This window comes from Neofelis nebulosa, chromosome 6 (assembly GCF_028018385.1).
Source record: "Neofelis nebulosa isolate mNeoNeb1 chromosome 6, mNeoNeb1.pri, whole genome shotgun sequence".
Taxonomy (NCBI): Eukaryota; Metazoa; Chordata; class Mammalia; order Carnivora; family Felidae; genus Neofelis; species Neofelis nebulosa.
Genome location: NC_080787.1, coordinates 101,245,647 through 101,263,560, shown reverse-complemented (window position 1 = coordinate 101,263,560; position 17,914 = coordinate 101,245,647). Strand labels below are relative to the sequence as shown.

The 17,914-nt window shown below is 39.2% G+C and overlaps 1 protein-coding gene across 2 annotated transcripts in view; it reads right to left on the bottom strand.

Annotated features, from left to right (window-relative positions):
• AFG1L (AFG1 like ATPase) overlaps positions 1–17,914 on the bottom strand; it is a 205,459-nt gene that overhangs the window by 158,764 nt on the left and 28,781 nt on the right. For both annotated transcript variants that reach the window (XM_058734887.1, XM_058734885.1), the window contains exon 3: positions 10,883–11,106. In XM_058734887.1, the coding sequence (XP_058590870.1) occupies positions 10,883–11,106 (224 nt within the window). The remainder of the gene's footprint in view (positions 1–10,882; positions 11,107–17,914) is intronic.

The window sequence follows — 17,914 nt, the reverse complement described above, 5'->3', positions numbered from 1 at the left end:
GAGGGAATGAGAATACAAACACATCCACAGAGACACATATGGATATAGAAACTCACAGAGACACCAACACTCACACAGACACATGGATAGACTGATAGCCTATCATTCAGAATTATCAGAGAATTGACAATCAGAGAATTGTCTTCTGAATCTTCAATGATGGCTTTGTCATTCATTTTTCATTTATTCTGCAAACAAGGATTAAGGACTGAGCACCTACTTTGTGCCAGGCAGTGAGCTAGGCTCTGCAGACCCAGAAGATTCAGAAAACAAAGTATTTACTAAAGGAATATGTGGTCACCAGGTGGGCAATATGAGAGGTGCTAAACAAAAGAAGATGAGATGTAGCATTGGCAGACTCCAAGGCAAGAGAAGGTCCTAGTCTTGCCCAAGGTGCTTCAAATAGTTTGTCACAGCTGGTGCTTTAATGGCAGAGAATTAAAACAGATGAGGCTGGCTAGAAGCAGGGACCAGGTTCTCAAGGACCCTGTAGAACACACTAATGTGTCTGTACTTTTCCCCAAGGGCATCAAGAACCCTAAATGGGAGAATGGTATAATCAGATTATGTGTTAGAAATATTGTTCTTGGGGGCGCCTGGGTGGCGCAGTCGGTTAAGCGTCCGACTTCAGCCAGGTCACGATCTCACGGTCCGTGAGTTCGAGCCCCGCGTCAGGCTCTGGGCTGATGGCTCGGAGCCTGGAGCCTGTTTCCGATTCTGTGTCTCCCTCTCTCTCTGCCCCTCCCCCGTTCATGCTCTGTCTCTCTCTGTCCCAAAAATAAATAAAAAACGTTGCAAAAAAAAAAAATTTAAAAAAAAAAATTAAAAAAAAGAAATATTGTTCTTGAATGACTAAAGAAGATGTGGTATATATATACAATGGAATATTACTTAGCCATCAAAAAGAATGAAATCTTGCCATTTGCAACAATGCGGATGGAACTAGAGTGTATTATGCTAAGCAAAATTAGTCAAAGAAAGACATCATATGATTTCACTTATATGTAGAATTTAAGAAACAAAAAGGTGAACATAGGGGAAGGGAAGTAAAAATAATATAAAAACAGAGAGGGAGACAAACCATAAGAGACTCTTAAATACACAGAACAAACTGAGGGTTGCTGGTGGGGTGTTTAGTGAGGGGATGGGCTAACTGGGCAATGGCCATTAAGGAGGGCACTTGTTGGGATGAGCATTGAGTGTTATATGTGAGTGATGAATCACTAAATTCTATTCCTGAAAACATTATTACACTATATGTTAACTAACTTGGATTTAAATTTTTAAAAAAAAAAGAAAAGAAAAAAAAAAGCAAGAAAACACTTGGCTCATTATTTCCCCAGTACTTGAAATGGGCACATTATTTGAAAAAGACAAAACATTACCAAACATAAGATAAGATTAAATCAACATTAAATGAACACATAACTACAGGGGTGCATGGGTGGCTCAGTCAGTTAAGCGTCTGACTTCGGCTCAGGTCATGATCTTGCGGTTCATGGGTTTGAGCCCCCCATCGGGCTCTGCGCTGACAGCTCAGAGCCTGGAGTCTGCTTCAGATTCTGTGCCTCCCTCTCTCTCTGCCCTGCCCCCATTTGCTCTCTCTCTCTCTCTCTCTCTCTCTCTCTCTCTCTCTCTCAAAAATAAACATTAAAAAAATAAATAAATAAAAATGAATACCTAACTACATATATAGAACTCAGAAACATCTGGCACTCATGAAAAAGATTTAAGCCAAGACAATTCAGCTTATGGAACTTCAGAAAGAGAAAAAAATTTCCATTGCTAAAAAGTCTATAGTACTTTCTAGGCCTTTCTGAGCTATGTGCTAATAGTTCCCCTTCTTTAGTCTATTTGTAAGAAGCAAATGATGAAACAGTAGAGTCTAAAATTACATCATCAAGTTGTAATTTCCCCAAAATGATTTTTAAATTGTATTTTTAAAGTTTCTTCTAATGTTTATTTATTTTTGAGAGACAGAGACAGAGCATGAGCGGGGGAGGGGTAGAGAGAGAGGGAGACCCAGAATCTGAAGCAGACTCCAGGCTCTCAGCTGTCAACACAGAGCCCAACACAGGGCTCCAACCCACGAATCGTGAAATCATGACCTGAACCAAAGTCGGATGCTCAACCGACCAAGCCACCCAGGTGCCCCTAAAAATGATTTTAAGAAATCTGTTGAAATATCTAACAATTACACTTAAAATATTTTTACTATAGAATATAATAAATAGGATAAATTGGATAAAATATTGAATAGCTAGTTACCTACCACCCAACTTTTTCAAATCTTTATATTTTAACATATTTATCCCAAAATTTAAGATAAAATATCAGACACAACTGAAGCCTCCCTTTGTATCCTATTTCCTCAGAGAAAACATCCCCATGTTACGCAACATTCCATTTTAGAAATACATTCTGATTTATTTATCCAGTTTTGTGGCATCTGCTAGTTATCCCCACAAGACAGACTCTTCATCCATTTTTCTACTGAGGTGTTTTTTCTTCTGTTTTTGATAGTTCTTTATGCAATCTAGATAACAATCCACAATCAATTATTTTTAATGCAAGTATTTTCTCCCAGTCTGTGTTCTGCCTTTTCACCTTTTCTACGTCACTTTTTCTCAGCTAAAAGTTTTAAATTTTAGTATAGTCAAATGTATCCATCTTTATCTTCATAATTTAGGTTTTCCTATCTTATATAGGAAATTTTTACTATTCCCAGGTTCATAAAGATATTCCTTTATATTTTCTTCAAGAAGTTTAAGACATTAATTCTATGTAATTTATGTTTATGTTTAAAGAAAAAGATACCTAATTTTATTTTACTTTTCACATAATCAATTTTCTCAGCCTCTCATCCATATTTATTGACTAGACCATCTTTTTCCCCACTGATTTTCAGTGCCAAGTCAATAGCACATCAAGTTTTCATTCAAGTTCTGAACTTTCTATTTTGTTCCATTTGTCTGTCTAATGGAACACTGAATGGTTCTGTTGACTAGAGGCAGGTATATATAAAGAGAGGTAATGGGAAATTAGACTGAAAAGCTAGACTAAGTACAGTTTAAGTAGAATTGTGAATATAATGAGTGGTCTCCCACCAGCCATCAAATCTGCTCAGGTAGCGCTCATTTAGAGCAGGAGTCAGCAAGTTATGACCTGTGGGCTAAACTCAGCCTGACGCCTGTTTTTGTAAATAAGTATTGTTGAAGTACATTTATTTATGTATTTCTGTGGCTGCTTTGACTACAGCAGAGCCGAGTAATTGGGAGAGAGGTCATACGGTTCCCAAAGCCTAAAATATTTGCCAAATAAGTAAGTAAATAAATAATTGCCAACCTGTGATCTAGAGATCTGACTATAATCTCAGCATAGATTCCACAGTACTGATTCCTCTTTATGGCCTATGTAATTTTGCTTCCATAACCAAAGTAGTCAGCTTTGGTTGATAAAGACAGAAAGCATTCCAATCATCAACATTATGAAGTAGGGCTATATCCCTTCCTTTAAATTCATTTCAAGGGACTTATTAAAGATATTCTCATCTATGTTGATGGCTTAGAAATTTCACCTTAGAAAATAAAACTGAATGCACTGGTTAATTATTCTGTAGATGGAAACAGGCCTATTACACTCTGTTTCTCAAATTTCAGATTTTAAATGAGCCTGGGATATGTTAGTTCTCAATAAACAATGTGGTCTGACTCCTGATCTTACTTCTTACAGACAATACCAACATTGGGTTAGGACATAATTTTGCTACAGCTTTCAGAAAATTTGATACAAGAAACATTCATTCAAAAATTAGTCCTGGGGCACCTGGGTGGCTCAATCGGTTGACCATCTGACTTCGGCTCAGGTCACGATCTTGCAGTTCGTGGGTTCAAGCCCCACACTGGGCTCTGTGCTGACAGCTGGGAGCCTGGAGCCTGCTTTGGATTCTGTGTCTCCCTCTCTCTCTCCACCACTTGCACCCTGTATCTCTCTGTCTCTCAAAAATAAATAAAAATGTTACATATTTTTTAAAAAGTAAAAAAATAAAAATATTCCTGGTCTTCAATAAAGCTGTATATAGCTACAGATGTTGCCCATTTGTATTCAATGTTGTTTATGGTTTTCTAATAAATGAAGGGATCAGAGAAAATTTAACCAAATCATGCTGCTCAACCCATTTTACCTATAGGAAATGCTGGTTCTAAGAAGAATGGAGAGAATAAGTATTCACTCCCTTAGGTGGAAGAGAGAAGGGAAGAACTGAGGAAAAGCAGCAAATAGCCTAGTCTTGGATTCAGACAAGTAGGGCTCCCACATCCCCTACGAGGAAAGGCTGCAGCCCAGCATTCCAGGTATCCTGCTCATAGCCTCCAGGTACTAGAAGCAAGAACAAGAAAAGCATCAAGACCTGAGATTAGCTGGCTTTCAAGGCAGGACAGGTCTTTTCTACACAATCTATGCATTGTTCTTAGGAGGGTAAGAACAAGTATCCAAATAAAAGATGATAGGATGTAAGAGGAAGTTGAAATAATTTCTCATTAGGGAAAAGCTGAAAATTATTTTGTAGAGAGCAGGAGGAAAAGGAAAGGAATAACGTGCCTTCCACTCCTATTCCCAGGTCTCTTAGGCTATGATGTCGCCTCCCAAGAGATGAAAAAACCTGGCTGTATACCCCTGATTAATGGAAACAGAGATGTTCACAGTAGCTCCACACTCTATTTAATTCTCTCCCTCCCTGACTCTAGAAATGCTTGATTTGGCTGTGTAAAAGTAATTCTAATTATAGTGATTTACATGAACTACTTACCATTTATGCCTAATTACCTCACAGCACAATAACAATTATGCATACATTAAATGTGTCAGATTAACCTGGTTGTAAGTTTTATTTGATAACAAAGGTAAAGTGTTCATAAATGCTCATTTTTCATAGTTTGTTGCTTCTATATAATGGTCATCTGCTCATAACTTTTTCAAATTTTTAATACAGAAAACATCGTTATACAGGTACACCAAAGCAGCCTAATACACTGCCACCAGTTTTTTTTCTCATCAATAATTCAGATGCATTTTATTTTAATATTATAGTTTAGCTTTACAGCAAGTTTCTTAGGAGTACAATGAAAAAAAAGTCCACTATAATGAACGTTTAAATATCTGCATTAAAAACAAATGCCCAGGGGCACTTGGATGGCTCAGATGGTAGAACATGTGACTCCTGATCTCGGGGTTGTGAGCTCCAGCCCCATGATGAGTGTAGAGCTTACATTAAAAACAAAAACCAGGGGCGCCTCGGTGGCGCAGTCGATTAAGCGTCCGACTTCAGCCAGGTCACCATCTCGCGGTCTGTGAGTTTGAGCCCCGCGTCAGGCTCTGGGCTGATGGCTCGGAGCCTGTTTCCGATTCTGTGTCTCCCTCTCTCTCTGCCCCTCCCCCGTTCATGCTCTGTCTCTCTCTGTCCCAAAAATAAATAAAAAACGTTGAAAAAAATTGTTTTAAAAACAAAAACCAAATACTCATATAGCTAAGTGAAAAAAGTCACACAAAGACAAATGCTGTATTTTCCCACTTATATGTAGAATTCTAAAAAAGCCAAATTTGTAAAATGGTGGTTACCAGGGGCTGGAGCCTGGGGGAAATTGGCAAAATACTGGTCCAAGAGTACAAACCACCAGCTATAGGATAAGTTCTGGGGATCTAATGTACAGCATGGTGACTAAAATTAATAATACTGTATTATATACCCAAAATTAGTTAAGACAGTAGATCTTAAATGGTTTATCACAAAAATAAAATGGTAATTATGTGAGGGGATGGTGATATTAACTAATTTCATTGTGGTAATCTTTTGTAATACATGAGTATCAAATCATCACATTGTACCCCTTGAACTTTCCTAAGCTAAATGTCAAAAATTTCTCAATAAGCTTAGAAGAAAAATAAAATCATAAATCCTACTTTCCAAAATCAACAAGTTTATAATTAAAGTTCTCCTTTCACTAAAAAAACCTAGTAGCCCAAATTTTCCTTCTTCTTGGCATATCAGTGCTTATTTTTAGAAGAAATAGGTCTCCAACTATGTGGTCAATTAATCTTCAACAAAGCAGGAATCCAATGGAAAAAAGACAGTCTCTTCAACAAATAGTGCTAGGAAATTTGCACAGCAGCATGCAAAAGAATGAAACTGGACTGCTTTCTTACACTATACACAATAAATTCAAAATGGATTCAAGACCTAAATGTAAGACGGGGAACCATTAAAATCCTAAAGGAGGACACAAGCAGTAACCTCTTTGACATCAGCTGTAGCAACTTCTTACTAGATATGTCTCCTAAGGCAAGGGAAACAAAGGCAAAAATAACTATTGGTACTTCATCAAAATAAAAAGCATCTGCACAGCAAAAGAAACAATCAACAAAACTAAAGGCAACCTACAGAATGAGAGAAGATAGTTGCTAATGACATATCCAATAAAGGGTTAGTATCCAAAGTACATAAAGAACTTCTACAACTCAACACCCAAAAAACAAATAATCCAGTTAAGAAATGGACAGACAACACGAATAGACATTTGTCCATAAAAGACATATAGATGGCTAACATACACATGAAAAGATCACTCATCATCAGGAAAATACAAATCAAACCACAACAATACCACCTTACACCTGTCAGAATAGCTAAAATTAACAATAAAAGAAACAACAGGTGTCATAAGATGCTGAGAAAGGGGAACCCTCCTACACTGCTGGTGGAATGCAAACTGGTGCAACCACTCTGGAAAATTGTATGGAGTTTCCTCAAAAAGTTAAAAATAGAACTACTCTATGACTCAGCAATTGCACTACTAAGTATTTACCCAAAGGATACAAAAATACTGATTCAAAGGGATACAGGCACCCGGATGAGCCCAAACGTCCCTCAACTGATGAATGGATAAAGAAGATGCGGTATGTATATACACAATGGGACATTACTCAGCCATAAAAAAAAGAATAAAATCTTGCCATTTGCAACGACCTGGATGGAGCTAGAGTGTATTACGCTAAACGAAAAAAGTCAGTCAGAGAAAGACATACTGTCTGTAAAAACTGGACCTTGGGCTGATGTTACTCCTCAATGAGGATCCAAAGCCCCTGAGGGAACCAGCCAGACTGCCCTTGCCCAGAATGGTGAGGAATTTCCTCTCTTGCCCTTCGGAGGGATCCTACCCTCCCTCTCCTTCCTCTCTTCGGGTCTTTGGTGGTATAACCCTAGTACTCCTCAGACACCTGAAGGTCTTGGCCAGGGTAGCTCCCTGGTGTGGTCTGAAGGTGAAGAACCCCGTCTCCTCTATTCAATAAACTTCTAGCTCTTTAAAAAAAAAAAAAAAAAAAAAAAAAAAAAAACTAAAGCTTTTATGTATGTTTTATTCAAATTATGTTAGATGTTGGGGTCTTTTTCAATGTTAAAGATTTGGCAAGCTTTAGGAACTACAGGATAAATACCATCACAAAGAGATGTTGATTTGTCTACAAAAGACTATTCATGGATGCATTAGGATTTAACAAATATAAGATTTCAGTAGATGTGTTTAAAACTACCAAGATGTCTAATCTCTTACTTCTATAAGATTACAACTACACCTTAAAACCAGGGATCCTATATACTAAATATTACATTTACATATTGCTAAATAGCTATCAATTTACTAGGCAGATGCATCACTTCCATGTTCAGAAATCAAAAGACAAAATGTGGGAGAATACCCCTAAAAAGAGCCAAACCACAATTTTAAAGGAAAAAAAAAAAAAAAAAACATGTTGCATTGGCAACCAGATACTTTAATGATTAAAGGATACTTTTCACTGGATGTGAGTTCACCACTCACAGTAAGTTGAGCCCCAAGGATGATACAGAATGGGGAGGAGGAAAAAAAAGGACTGTATTTCTAAAAGGGAGAGAAAGGACTAGAAACAGAACAAAATAGAACATTCATGAAAGCAATTTAACTCTCAGATAGCCAAAAACCCAGTTAAGTAAAACATCCTGTTTCCTGGCTATGACACGTAACTACGCCAATATTTTATTTGGAAGACCATCTGTATTACAAACTATAATTAGGTGCACAGTACATAAGCGGTCTACATTTTCCAAACTTTTATTTCTTTACTCACCTATAGACTTTTGGAAATATTGGAAAAAGAAGGGGTGGCCATCTAAAGGGATAACTCATTATTACTTCCTATAACCATTGTGCTGGACTGGCCAATCATAGTGGCCACCACACTCACAGTCTACTTCTAGGGGGAAATCACCACACTTATGGGAGCCCTGGATGGTACCTTAGGCAGAGATATGATCTGTACACTGGCTGGCGGCCTCTGAAAAACCCGGTATGAAAGCTCTGCCCAAACAGGGATAAAGTGATTGGATGTCCTATCAGGTTCTTACCCAGGAATTTAAACCACTGATACAGGAAGAGAGTTAATAAGCTGGTAGAACAAACAGAAATGGAAATGGACACGGGGGAAAGGAACAACAAAGTAAGTCAATGACATGAACAGCAGAGGACTGGAGGAAGAATCGGCAAGAACATGTTACTACCGCCAATCAAGTCACTGGCTGCTTTCAGAGCCACTGATGTAAAGCCGGCTGAGGCCTGGCTGTATGAGGGAGATGCCCTTCATTGTTATTTGCATATGTAGTCTTGCTCTAAATCTCCATTTCTTTCTGTAACTGAAATGAATCCCTACTCCATTTAACCAAAAGACATTTACACGATGACAGCCTTTTTCTTTCCATAAAAATAAAACTAAGTATACTCTAAAGACTTTTTTAAGTAAAATTACTTTGATTACAGGTTTTATTAAATTTATTTGAGAGAAAGAAAGAGAGTGTGTGTGTGTGTGTGTGTGTGTGTGTGTGTGTGTGCGCACACAAGCAGGGGAGGGGCAGAGAGAAGGAGAGACAGAATCCAAAGCAGGCTCTCCACCATCAGCACAGAGCCCGATGTGGGGTTCAAACTCACGAACCATGAGATCATGACCTGAGTCAAGATCAAGAGTCAGATGCTTAACCAACTACACCACCCAGACGCCCTTAGAGTTTTTAAATAAAGTACTACTAACATATGTTATACTGAACCTTTCTCTAAAGGCCTCATGATAATAGAATATTTGTGTTGGTCAGGGGAAGATGGTTTGGCCAGTCAGTTAAAAGAAAACTAGTTTCTCTGGTTGAGCCATACTCTAATTCTTATTACTATTAATATCTCTCATAATTTGAAGATGACACTGCTGATGACAATGGCTTCTATAATGGGATAAGGAGGGGCGCCTGGGTGGCTCAGTTGTTTAAGCGTCCCACTTCGGCTCAGGTCATGATCTCGCAGTTTGTGATATCTATCCCTGCATCAGGCTCCAGACTGATTGCTCGGACACTGCTTGGGATTCTCTCTCTCCCTCTCTTTCTCTGCCCCTCCCCCCACTCTCTCGGTCTCTCTCAAAATAAATAAATAAACACTTAAAGAAAAAAAAAGGGTGCCTGGGTGGCTCAGTTTGTTAAGCATCCAACTTTGACTCAGGTCATGATCTCACAGTTTGTGGGTTTGAGCCCTGTGTCAGGCTCTGCACTGACAGCTCAGAGCTTAGAGCCTGCTTTGGATTCTGTGTCTCCCTCTCTCTCTGCCCCTCCCCTGCTCATGCTTTGTCTCTGTCTCTCTCTCAAAAATAAATAAACATTATAATGGAATAAGGAATGGAGTTTTCCTGTTGGTTCAGAATTTCAGCAAAAGCTCAAAGCTAAGGACAAGGAGAAACAAGTTTCCCTACATTCTAAAGAGAGTATTAGTCATACCCATGCAGGAATTACTTCAAAAAGAAAAACAAAAGGCAAAAATATTCCTAAAAACAAAGTGTAACTGAAGTAATCAAGGTAGAAAGCTGTTAGCTAAGTAAGGAATGCTGTGGCATCTATTTCCCTCAGATAAACCTCATGCTAAGAGCAGGTAGTCCCAAGAGAAGCATCCAAAAAGACCAGGATTGAGTATATAACAAGAGGATATCCCCCTCCTCAGCTGGATGCTTGTTTAGGTGAGGAAATCCACAGGCAGTTACCGAAGCAGGCTATTGAAGTGTTCATGGAAATACTTGACACGTGTTCCCAGGAGGGTTACTGATGCTGGAGTATGGATTAGAGAAAGGAGATGTTATTCTCCCTGTGGCCTAAGTGGACACCATAAAAGGTGTCCTGGCTAGAGCTGTCCTGAAAGGAGCCTACTCAAGAAGGTCAAGTGTAAAGGCAAGGGGAGGCAGCAGAAAGCAGTGTTGCAAGGTATTCAACTAGAGTCCTAAGAGATCCAAAAATGGAGCAGTGGGGAGGTCCCCCCAGGGTCCAAAAGAACCCCCCATTGTGCCTCTCAACAAAGATCTAGCATGTCAGTGTCTACCACACCAAAAGCTTTTAACTGGTCACTGAAGACTCCACTGTTTTTCTGTAATCTTCCTTCCCTCTCATCCTGACCCTGGAGAAGCCAGGCAAGCAGAGGAAGGAGGAGGAGGGGAGAAAGGGGAAGAACAAATCACTCCGCCTTCTGCACTGCTGATCCTGGGACAGGCCTGAGCTAGAGACAGGGGAAGTGTTTGAATTGCACAGCTGTCATTTGGACTAGACTGCATCAGTCATTACCTAAATATGAAGCTATCTGAATCTCCCCCACCCAAAGGTAAAAGAAAGCTATGGAGCATCAAGAGATCAGGAATGGAGATCCAACAGAGCTTGTTTAAAGGAACTGGTGAGATATCTTGAAGCGGTTTAATGATTGTACTAACTGCACTTAATCCATTTTATAAAATGCCTACACCTTTAACTGTTTGATCTTTAATATCACACAAATCTTACCTTTGAAAAAAGACCTCCTGCCTCTATATCATATCCTTTAAGGTCCTCGTGTAATTTCTGCAAACACTGTATGACTCTTCTTTGATGTTCATCATCCTTTAGCTCATGAGCTTTGATCAGAAAGTCATAGTGGTCCAGTGGTCCATGGCAAACAGCCAAAGCTTTTGAATAAACCTCTGTAGTCGCAGTTGGAGACATAATCTCAGGTGTCTGAACTGTATAGGCTATAAACAAAAAATATATACAACTTTAGACTTTCTTAAAGGAAAGTATTTCATAATACTCCACAGGTTTCTTAATGGTCACATTAAAACCTTTCTGTTACAAGTATGTATATGTGAGCAGTTATTATAAATCTCATTTTGATTAAAACACATTCTGTTCAATAAATATAATCATCTCCTTTTAATAAAAACGAGTAGGGGCACCTGGGTGGCTCAGTAAGTTAAGCGTCCAACTCTTCATTTTGGCTCAAGTCATGATCTCACAGTTTGCAAGATGGGGCCCCTGAGCTGCTAGCGTAGAGCCTGCTTGGGATTCTCTCTCTCTCTGCCCCTCCCTTGCTCACACTCTTTCTCTCAAAATAAGTAAACATTTAAAAAACTAAAATAGGGGCACCTGGGTGGCTCAGTCGGTTAAGCATCCGACTTTGGTTCAGGTTGTGATCTCACAGTTCGTGGACTCAAGCCCCATGTCTGGCTCTGTGCTGACAGCTCAGAGCCTGGAGCCTGCTTTGAATTCTGTGTCTCCCTCTCTCTTTGCCCTGGCCCCGCTCACACTCTTGTCTCTCCCTCTCTCAAAAATAAACATTAAAAAAAATTAAAACAATAAAATAAAAAGGAATAAACTGCAAACCCCATAAGCTATCACTGTAACCCCTCTTCTAAAAACCTAACCTGCCACAGAGTCTCTGCTTTATCTCTACTCCATTAAACAAGCCACTTTGGTTCATCAGATCCTTCCCCACAGCAGGGCTGGCCCCTCTGAATTAGGCCTAATTCTGGCTCTTGAGTACCAAGGCAGAGACACAGAGACTAGTCACAAAGTATTTTCTACTGCCCCTTTATTCTTTATTCTCCAAAAACACACAGCATTCATATATTACCACATTGATTTCAGCCCTCTGCTTATAAGATTCCTTCCCTTTTCCACAACTTTTAAGTTGGACACAAAGAGGTGAAACACAATAGAGTGTCTGTTTCAAAGCAGTGAGGTTTTCTGATCCTTTTTTTAGCTTCTCCTGGGAGAGAAATGACTGTCCGTGGCAAGATCAGTCATAACTATTTCTTATCTGGGGCAGGTTTCAGTGAGCAGAAACTCCCTTTCTATTTTTATTTATTCTTTTACTTTAGTATAATTGAGATACAATGTTATATTAGTTTCAAGTGGACAACATAGTGATTCAATAATTCTATACCTCATGCAATGCTCACCACAATAGATGGTCACCACCCATCACCATACAAAGTTATAATATTGACTATCTCTCTCCTTATTTTGTAAAAGCAACAATAAACAGCAGCAACCTGGCACATTTTTAGATAGGGCTGTGCCCATCTTTGAGTCTGACAAAACTTTTGCAAAGACACACTGTGAGTATTGTTCTCGTTTCATTGAATACCATGTTTCCTTTGTTTCAGTAACATGAAAATTACTTACCTTGGGGAAAAAATGAACAGTCAAGGTTATTTCCATCTTTTTCCCAAGAGAGGAAAAAAAAAATTCTAAATAAATCACGAATGTTGGGGATAGGGCAGGGCTGCCTTCTAACAGCTGTTCTTCCTTTCTGAATAAAAGTTTTAGCTGGGTACAAGGCTGCCCAGTTAAATAACCCATTTCTGGCCTCTCAAGCAGCCAGGCACAGCCATAGGACCGTTTCTAACCAATGGGATGTAACCTGAAACAAGCAGCTCTGGTGCATGCCCTTACAGAGAAAGGGCAAACCGCTCCTGCTCCCCCTCCCCTTTTTCTAACTGGCATGTAAGTATAGGCACTGCAGCTGGAAAAGCCATCCTGGCAAGGAGAGGCCCGCAGAATGCTGAGCAAAGCAGAGCAAAGTTCTCCAACAATGTTAAGCTGCCAAATCAGCTCCGGACCACCTACTGGATTTTTATGGAAAAGAATAAAAAACTTCTATCTTGCTCTTCAACCAGGTCCTCAGCCAATCATCCGTCCATACTACTCCTTTTACATGGCAAATACTCTAATCCATCCCCTCCCACTCTTCCTCATATCACCACCCTAGCTGGGACTCTCATGATCTCTGGCTTGGCCTCCCTGCCTCTGATCACCTCCACTGACTCCAAATTTACCACAATCTCTAAATTATCTTCCATCAACTATAGAAATGATCTTGCTAAAATCCAAGTGTGATTTTATCAATATTTACCTTGAAATTCATCTCCTTGTTTTTAAAGGATGGTTTTCAAACATAATTTTAACAGCAGCGTTGTGGGGGGTTTTTTTGTTTTTTTGTTTTTTTACATATAAAACATTCCATGGAATCCTAAATTTATTAAAGAGAAAAGTGGGAGGGGAGCACAAAATCCCACCCTCTTCACATCTCCTCTATTTCTACAACTGTACCACCCCTATTTCTAAAGCAGCCCTGAAACCACTTTTCCACCTTATAGAATCACATTAAGTACAAACAGTGTACAGAAAAGAGTGAGCACAGCAGGCCTGAGATTACTGTCCTTGGAAAGGCCTGCTTACACGGTGGGCCCTTGGCTGGGAACTTGGATTCCAAGAGGGTTCCCACCATTCCCAGAAATGGAGTGACTCGCTGTGCCTGAACCGTTTATACCATGTATAAGCAACGTGGCTTATGCTGAACACCTAGTTTCCTTCTACGCATATAGAATGTTAGTACATGCTATGCAATAAGTAGCTATGCGACCGTCCCCACTCCACCCTAGGCATTGAGTCTCTATGGGGCTTCCCTAACAGACAACATTTCATATCTGTTGTCACAATTCATTACTGGAGAAACCAAGTATGTCTTATGTGACTCCACTAGGAGAAGACTCATGGAAGCTTGCACCTAATTTCTTCCAGATTTTGCCCTGCATGCCTTTCCCCTTTGCTGTACTGCGTTTGTATCCTTTTACTGTAATAAATCACAGCCGTGAGCGCGACTATATGCTGAGTCTTGTGAATTCTCCCAACAAGTCACCAAACCTGGAGGTAGTCTTGGGAATCCCCAAACACAGTATCCTCATTCTGGGGTTCGAGAAATCCAGAACAGGGCCCCAGTCTGTGTTTCCAGACTACTCTCCCTCTACTCTCCAAAAGGCATCCACTGATACAAGAAACAATTGAGCATCCATCACATGTAATGGGTAACAGGGTAATAGAGAATATCAAGGTTGCTTTTTTTTTAAAATTTTAAGTGGGGGTGGAGGGGCAAAAAAAATGCAGCAGTAATGTATCAGATCAACTGGCACTAGCAAGTGAAAGAAATCTGGGTACAGAGAAACTGGTTACGAAACTATTCTGGGTGGGAAATAATAAAGGCCTAAATTGGGACAGGCAGTAGTAGAAATGTCAGGAAGCTGGTTAAATGGAAAATGCAAAGGGAGATTCAGTAATGGGAGTTGTCTTCTAGTCAAGTAGATTACTCAGCACATCTCAAATCCATTCTTTCATTTCATAGTGCCTTTGTTCATACAGATTCCCTGGCTGGACATCCTTCTCTTCCAGCCTCTGCCAGCCTAATCTCTCCCTCACAGAACCTCACCACCCCTCAAAGTCCCTCAGCTCCCTACCACCAAAACCTCCAAACTCACCTGTATTTACCCCATCCTTTTCCCTTTCCTTAGCCTAAGAGTTGTTTCTCATTCCATCAAGGATATTAATGCCTCCTTGTTCTCTAATCAGAGGCTTTCAAATTTTTGAACCCTCTTTAGTCATCATGATCCAATATTCACTCATGTATAAATAACTGAAAAACAATTTTCATGAAATAAGACATTTAGTAAGAGTATAAGTGGTTTAAAAGAAAAATATGCATGACATACTCTGGTATTTTTAATAATATTTTACTATATGTATGTGACCTAAATATGTGCCAAGAACTACTAGATTTAGTTATATTAAATGCCATATATTATACTTATTTACCTTTTTGTTTTCTGTCTGCCTTCCCCACCCAGAGTGTGTGTGTGTGTGTTTGTTTGTTTGTTTGTTTCCCCCCAGGGTATATGCTCTTTGAGGACAGGAATTTTTGTTGTTTTGTTTAATGCTGTATATTCCCCAGTGAACAGTGCCTGGGGCATAACTGGTGCTTATTTAATATTTCTTGAATCCCCTCCCTTCCTACCTTTCCAGAGATGTCATTCTCTTCACTAACCACCTCTGTATTATATCATCAACCTTCCCCTGTCTACCAGCTTTTTCATACCGATTCAACCCTTTCTTATCTTCAAATTATATACTAACAACAAAACCAGTCATAAGACATCTGTTCTTCCTCCTTTCCTTCACAAGCCAAACCACTTGATTACCTTTACTTCTTCTGGCCACTACCTCACATCTTGCTCAATTCTCAACCCATTGTGGTCAAGCTTCTACTGAGACAGGTGCTGCTAAATTCACCCAAGGCCTACTATTGCCAAATCCAGGAGCTACTCTTCAGTCTTCATATTCCTTTTCACAATCATAAAATATCTGATTTTTAAAGGTAGTCATTAGAAAGATCAGGACTGTGGGCAAAGTACGTTGTTTCTCTTGGTCCACAGAGAGGCTTAAGTTCTTTGCTTCTGATTTTTCACTAGCCTAACATCTTTATTTAGTAGTATATATACTTCACCTGCATTTTTCAAAAAAGAGAACCAAGGCACACTGAAGATAAGACATCACTTCAGCTAGTTAGCAGGCATAAAAAGAGAAATAGCAGTTATCCAGTTCCACATGCAAGGAGCCTGAAAGTTGCCAGTCTATCCTAACAATGAAAAAGCTAAGCAGACTGAAAAAACAACATCTCTTCCCAGATCCATAGGACAAGGGAGGATGCAGGGTAAACCACTGCCCCTAAGATTAAAGAGAAAGACAGGCAAATACAGGGAGTAATCGCTTACCGGAGCAGAGACTCACAAGTGGAAACCATCGCAGGAACCAGTGCCAGGGTAGGAAAACCTGAACTTATTTGACAAATTGCTAGAAGCTCAATGTGAACAACTCAAGATTTAAAAACTCCAGGGGTAACCAGCATAGAGGGGCTCCCCTACTTTCCTGAATTTTACCTCCAGGAGCTCAACCAAGTTCTTAGTGTCAATACAGGAAAAATCCCCTTGGGCTTCTAAATCTTCTAAATCTGAGCTGTCAGCACAGAGCCTGATGCAGGGCTCGAACCCATTAAATGTGAGATCATGACCTGAGCCAAAGTAGGACACTCAACCGACTGAGTCACCTGGGCGCCCCTACTTTCTTTATTCTTAATTGATTTAACACATAACAATTTGTTCAAAATAATAGCAACAATGTATTCAATCATTTATGCTTAGGCATAGGTCATATATATGTTTATGCATGCTTATATATAAGTGAAATAAATGACAACAATAATACAAGGGACAGAAGAGAGCAGTTGGGATTATTTTGTTATTATAACATGGTCCTTGCACTACCTTTGAAGTGGTGTAGTGTTATTTGAAAATGGACTTGGATCAGCTGTGAATGTATACTGCAAAATGTAAAAAGAAATATAACTGACAGGCTAAGAAAGAGAAAATGGAATCATAAAACACTCAGTTAAAACCACAAAACACAGAAAAAGAGAAGTCAACAAAAACAAGAACGAAGAACAATGGCAACAGCTAGAAGATAACAAACATGTAGATATTAATCCAACTATATCAATAATCACTTTGAAGATCAATGATATAAATGCATCAATTAAAAGACAGTGATGGTCAGAGTGGATCAAAACACACAAGGCCCAAGTATATGTTGTCTACAAGAAACTCACTTTAAATATAAAGACATACGGATTAACAGTAAATGAATGGCGAAAAATATATACCCTAACACTAAAGAAAGCAGGTGTAGCTGTATTAATTTAGACACAGCAGATTTCAAAGCAAGAAAAGTTATCAGAGATAAATAAGGGCATTATATTACATAATGATAAAAGAGTCAGTTCTCCAAGAAGAATCAATCCTTAATGCATATGCACCTAATAGCAGAATATCAAACTAAACCATAGGATGCTAGAATTGACAGAAATATAAGGAGAAATAGATGAATTCATTATCATAGCCAGATATTCTAACATCCCCCTAGCAGAAGTGGACAGATCCAGCAGGCAAAAAACTCAGTAAGGACATACTGAACTCAACATTAACAATCAACTTGCCCTAACTGACATTTATAGAATACTTCATCCAACAGGGGAATACACATTCTTCCCAAGCTCATATGGAACATTCACCAAGACAGACTACTTCTAGGCCATTAGACACATCTTAACAAAGTTAAAAGACCTGAAATCATATAATGTCTGCTCTAGACAACAACTCATTGAACCACAAATCAGTAACAGAAAAGTAACAGGAAAATTCTAAAACATATGGAGATTAAACAATACACTTCTAACTAACATATGTGTTAAAGAAGAAATCTCAAGAAAAATGTACAAGATTCCGATTCTGTGTCTCCCTCTCTCTGCACCTCCCCTGTTCATGCTCTGTCTCTCTCTGTCCCAAAAATAAATAAAAAACGTTGAAAAAAAATTTAAAAAAAAAAAAAAAAAAAAAAAAAGGGGCGCCTGGGTGGCGCAGTCGGTTAAGCGTCCGACTTCAGCCAGGTCACGATCTCGCGGTCCGTGAGTTTGAGCCCCGCGTCAGGCTCTGGGCTGATGGCTCGGAGCCTGGAGCCTGTTTCCGATTCTGTGTCTCCCTCTCTCTGCACCTCCCCTGTTCATGCTCTGTCTCTCTCTGTCCCAAAAATAAATAAAAAACGTTGAAAAAAAAATTTTTTTAAAAAAAAAAAAAAAAAGAAAAATGTACAAGACCATATACCCTTCACAAAAAA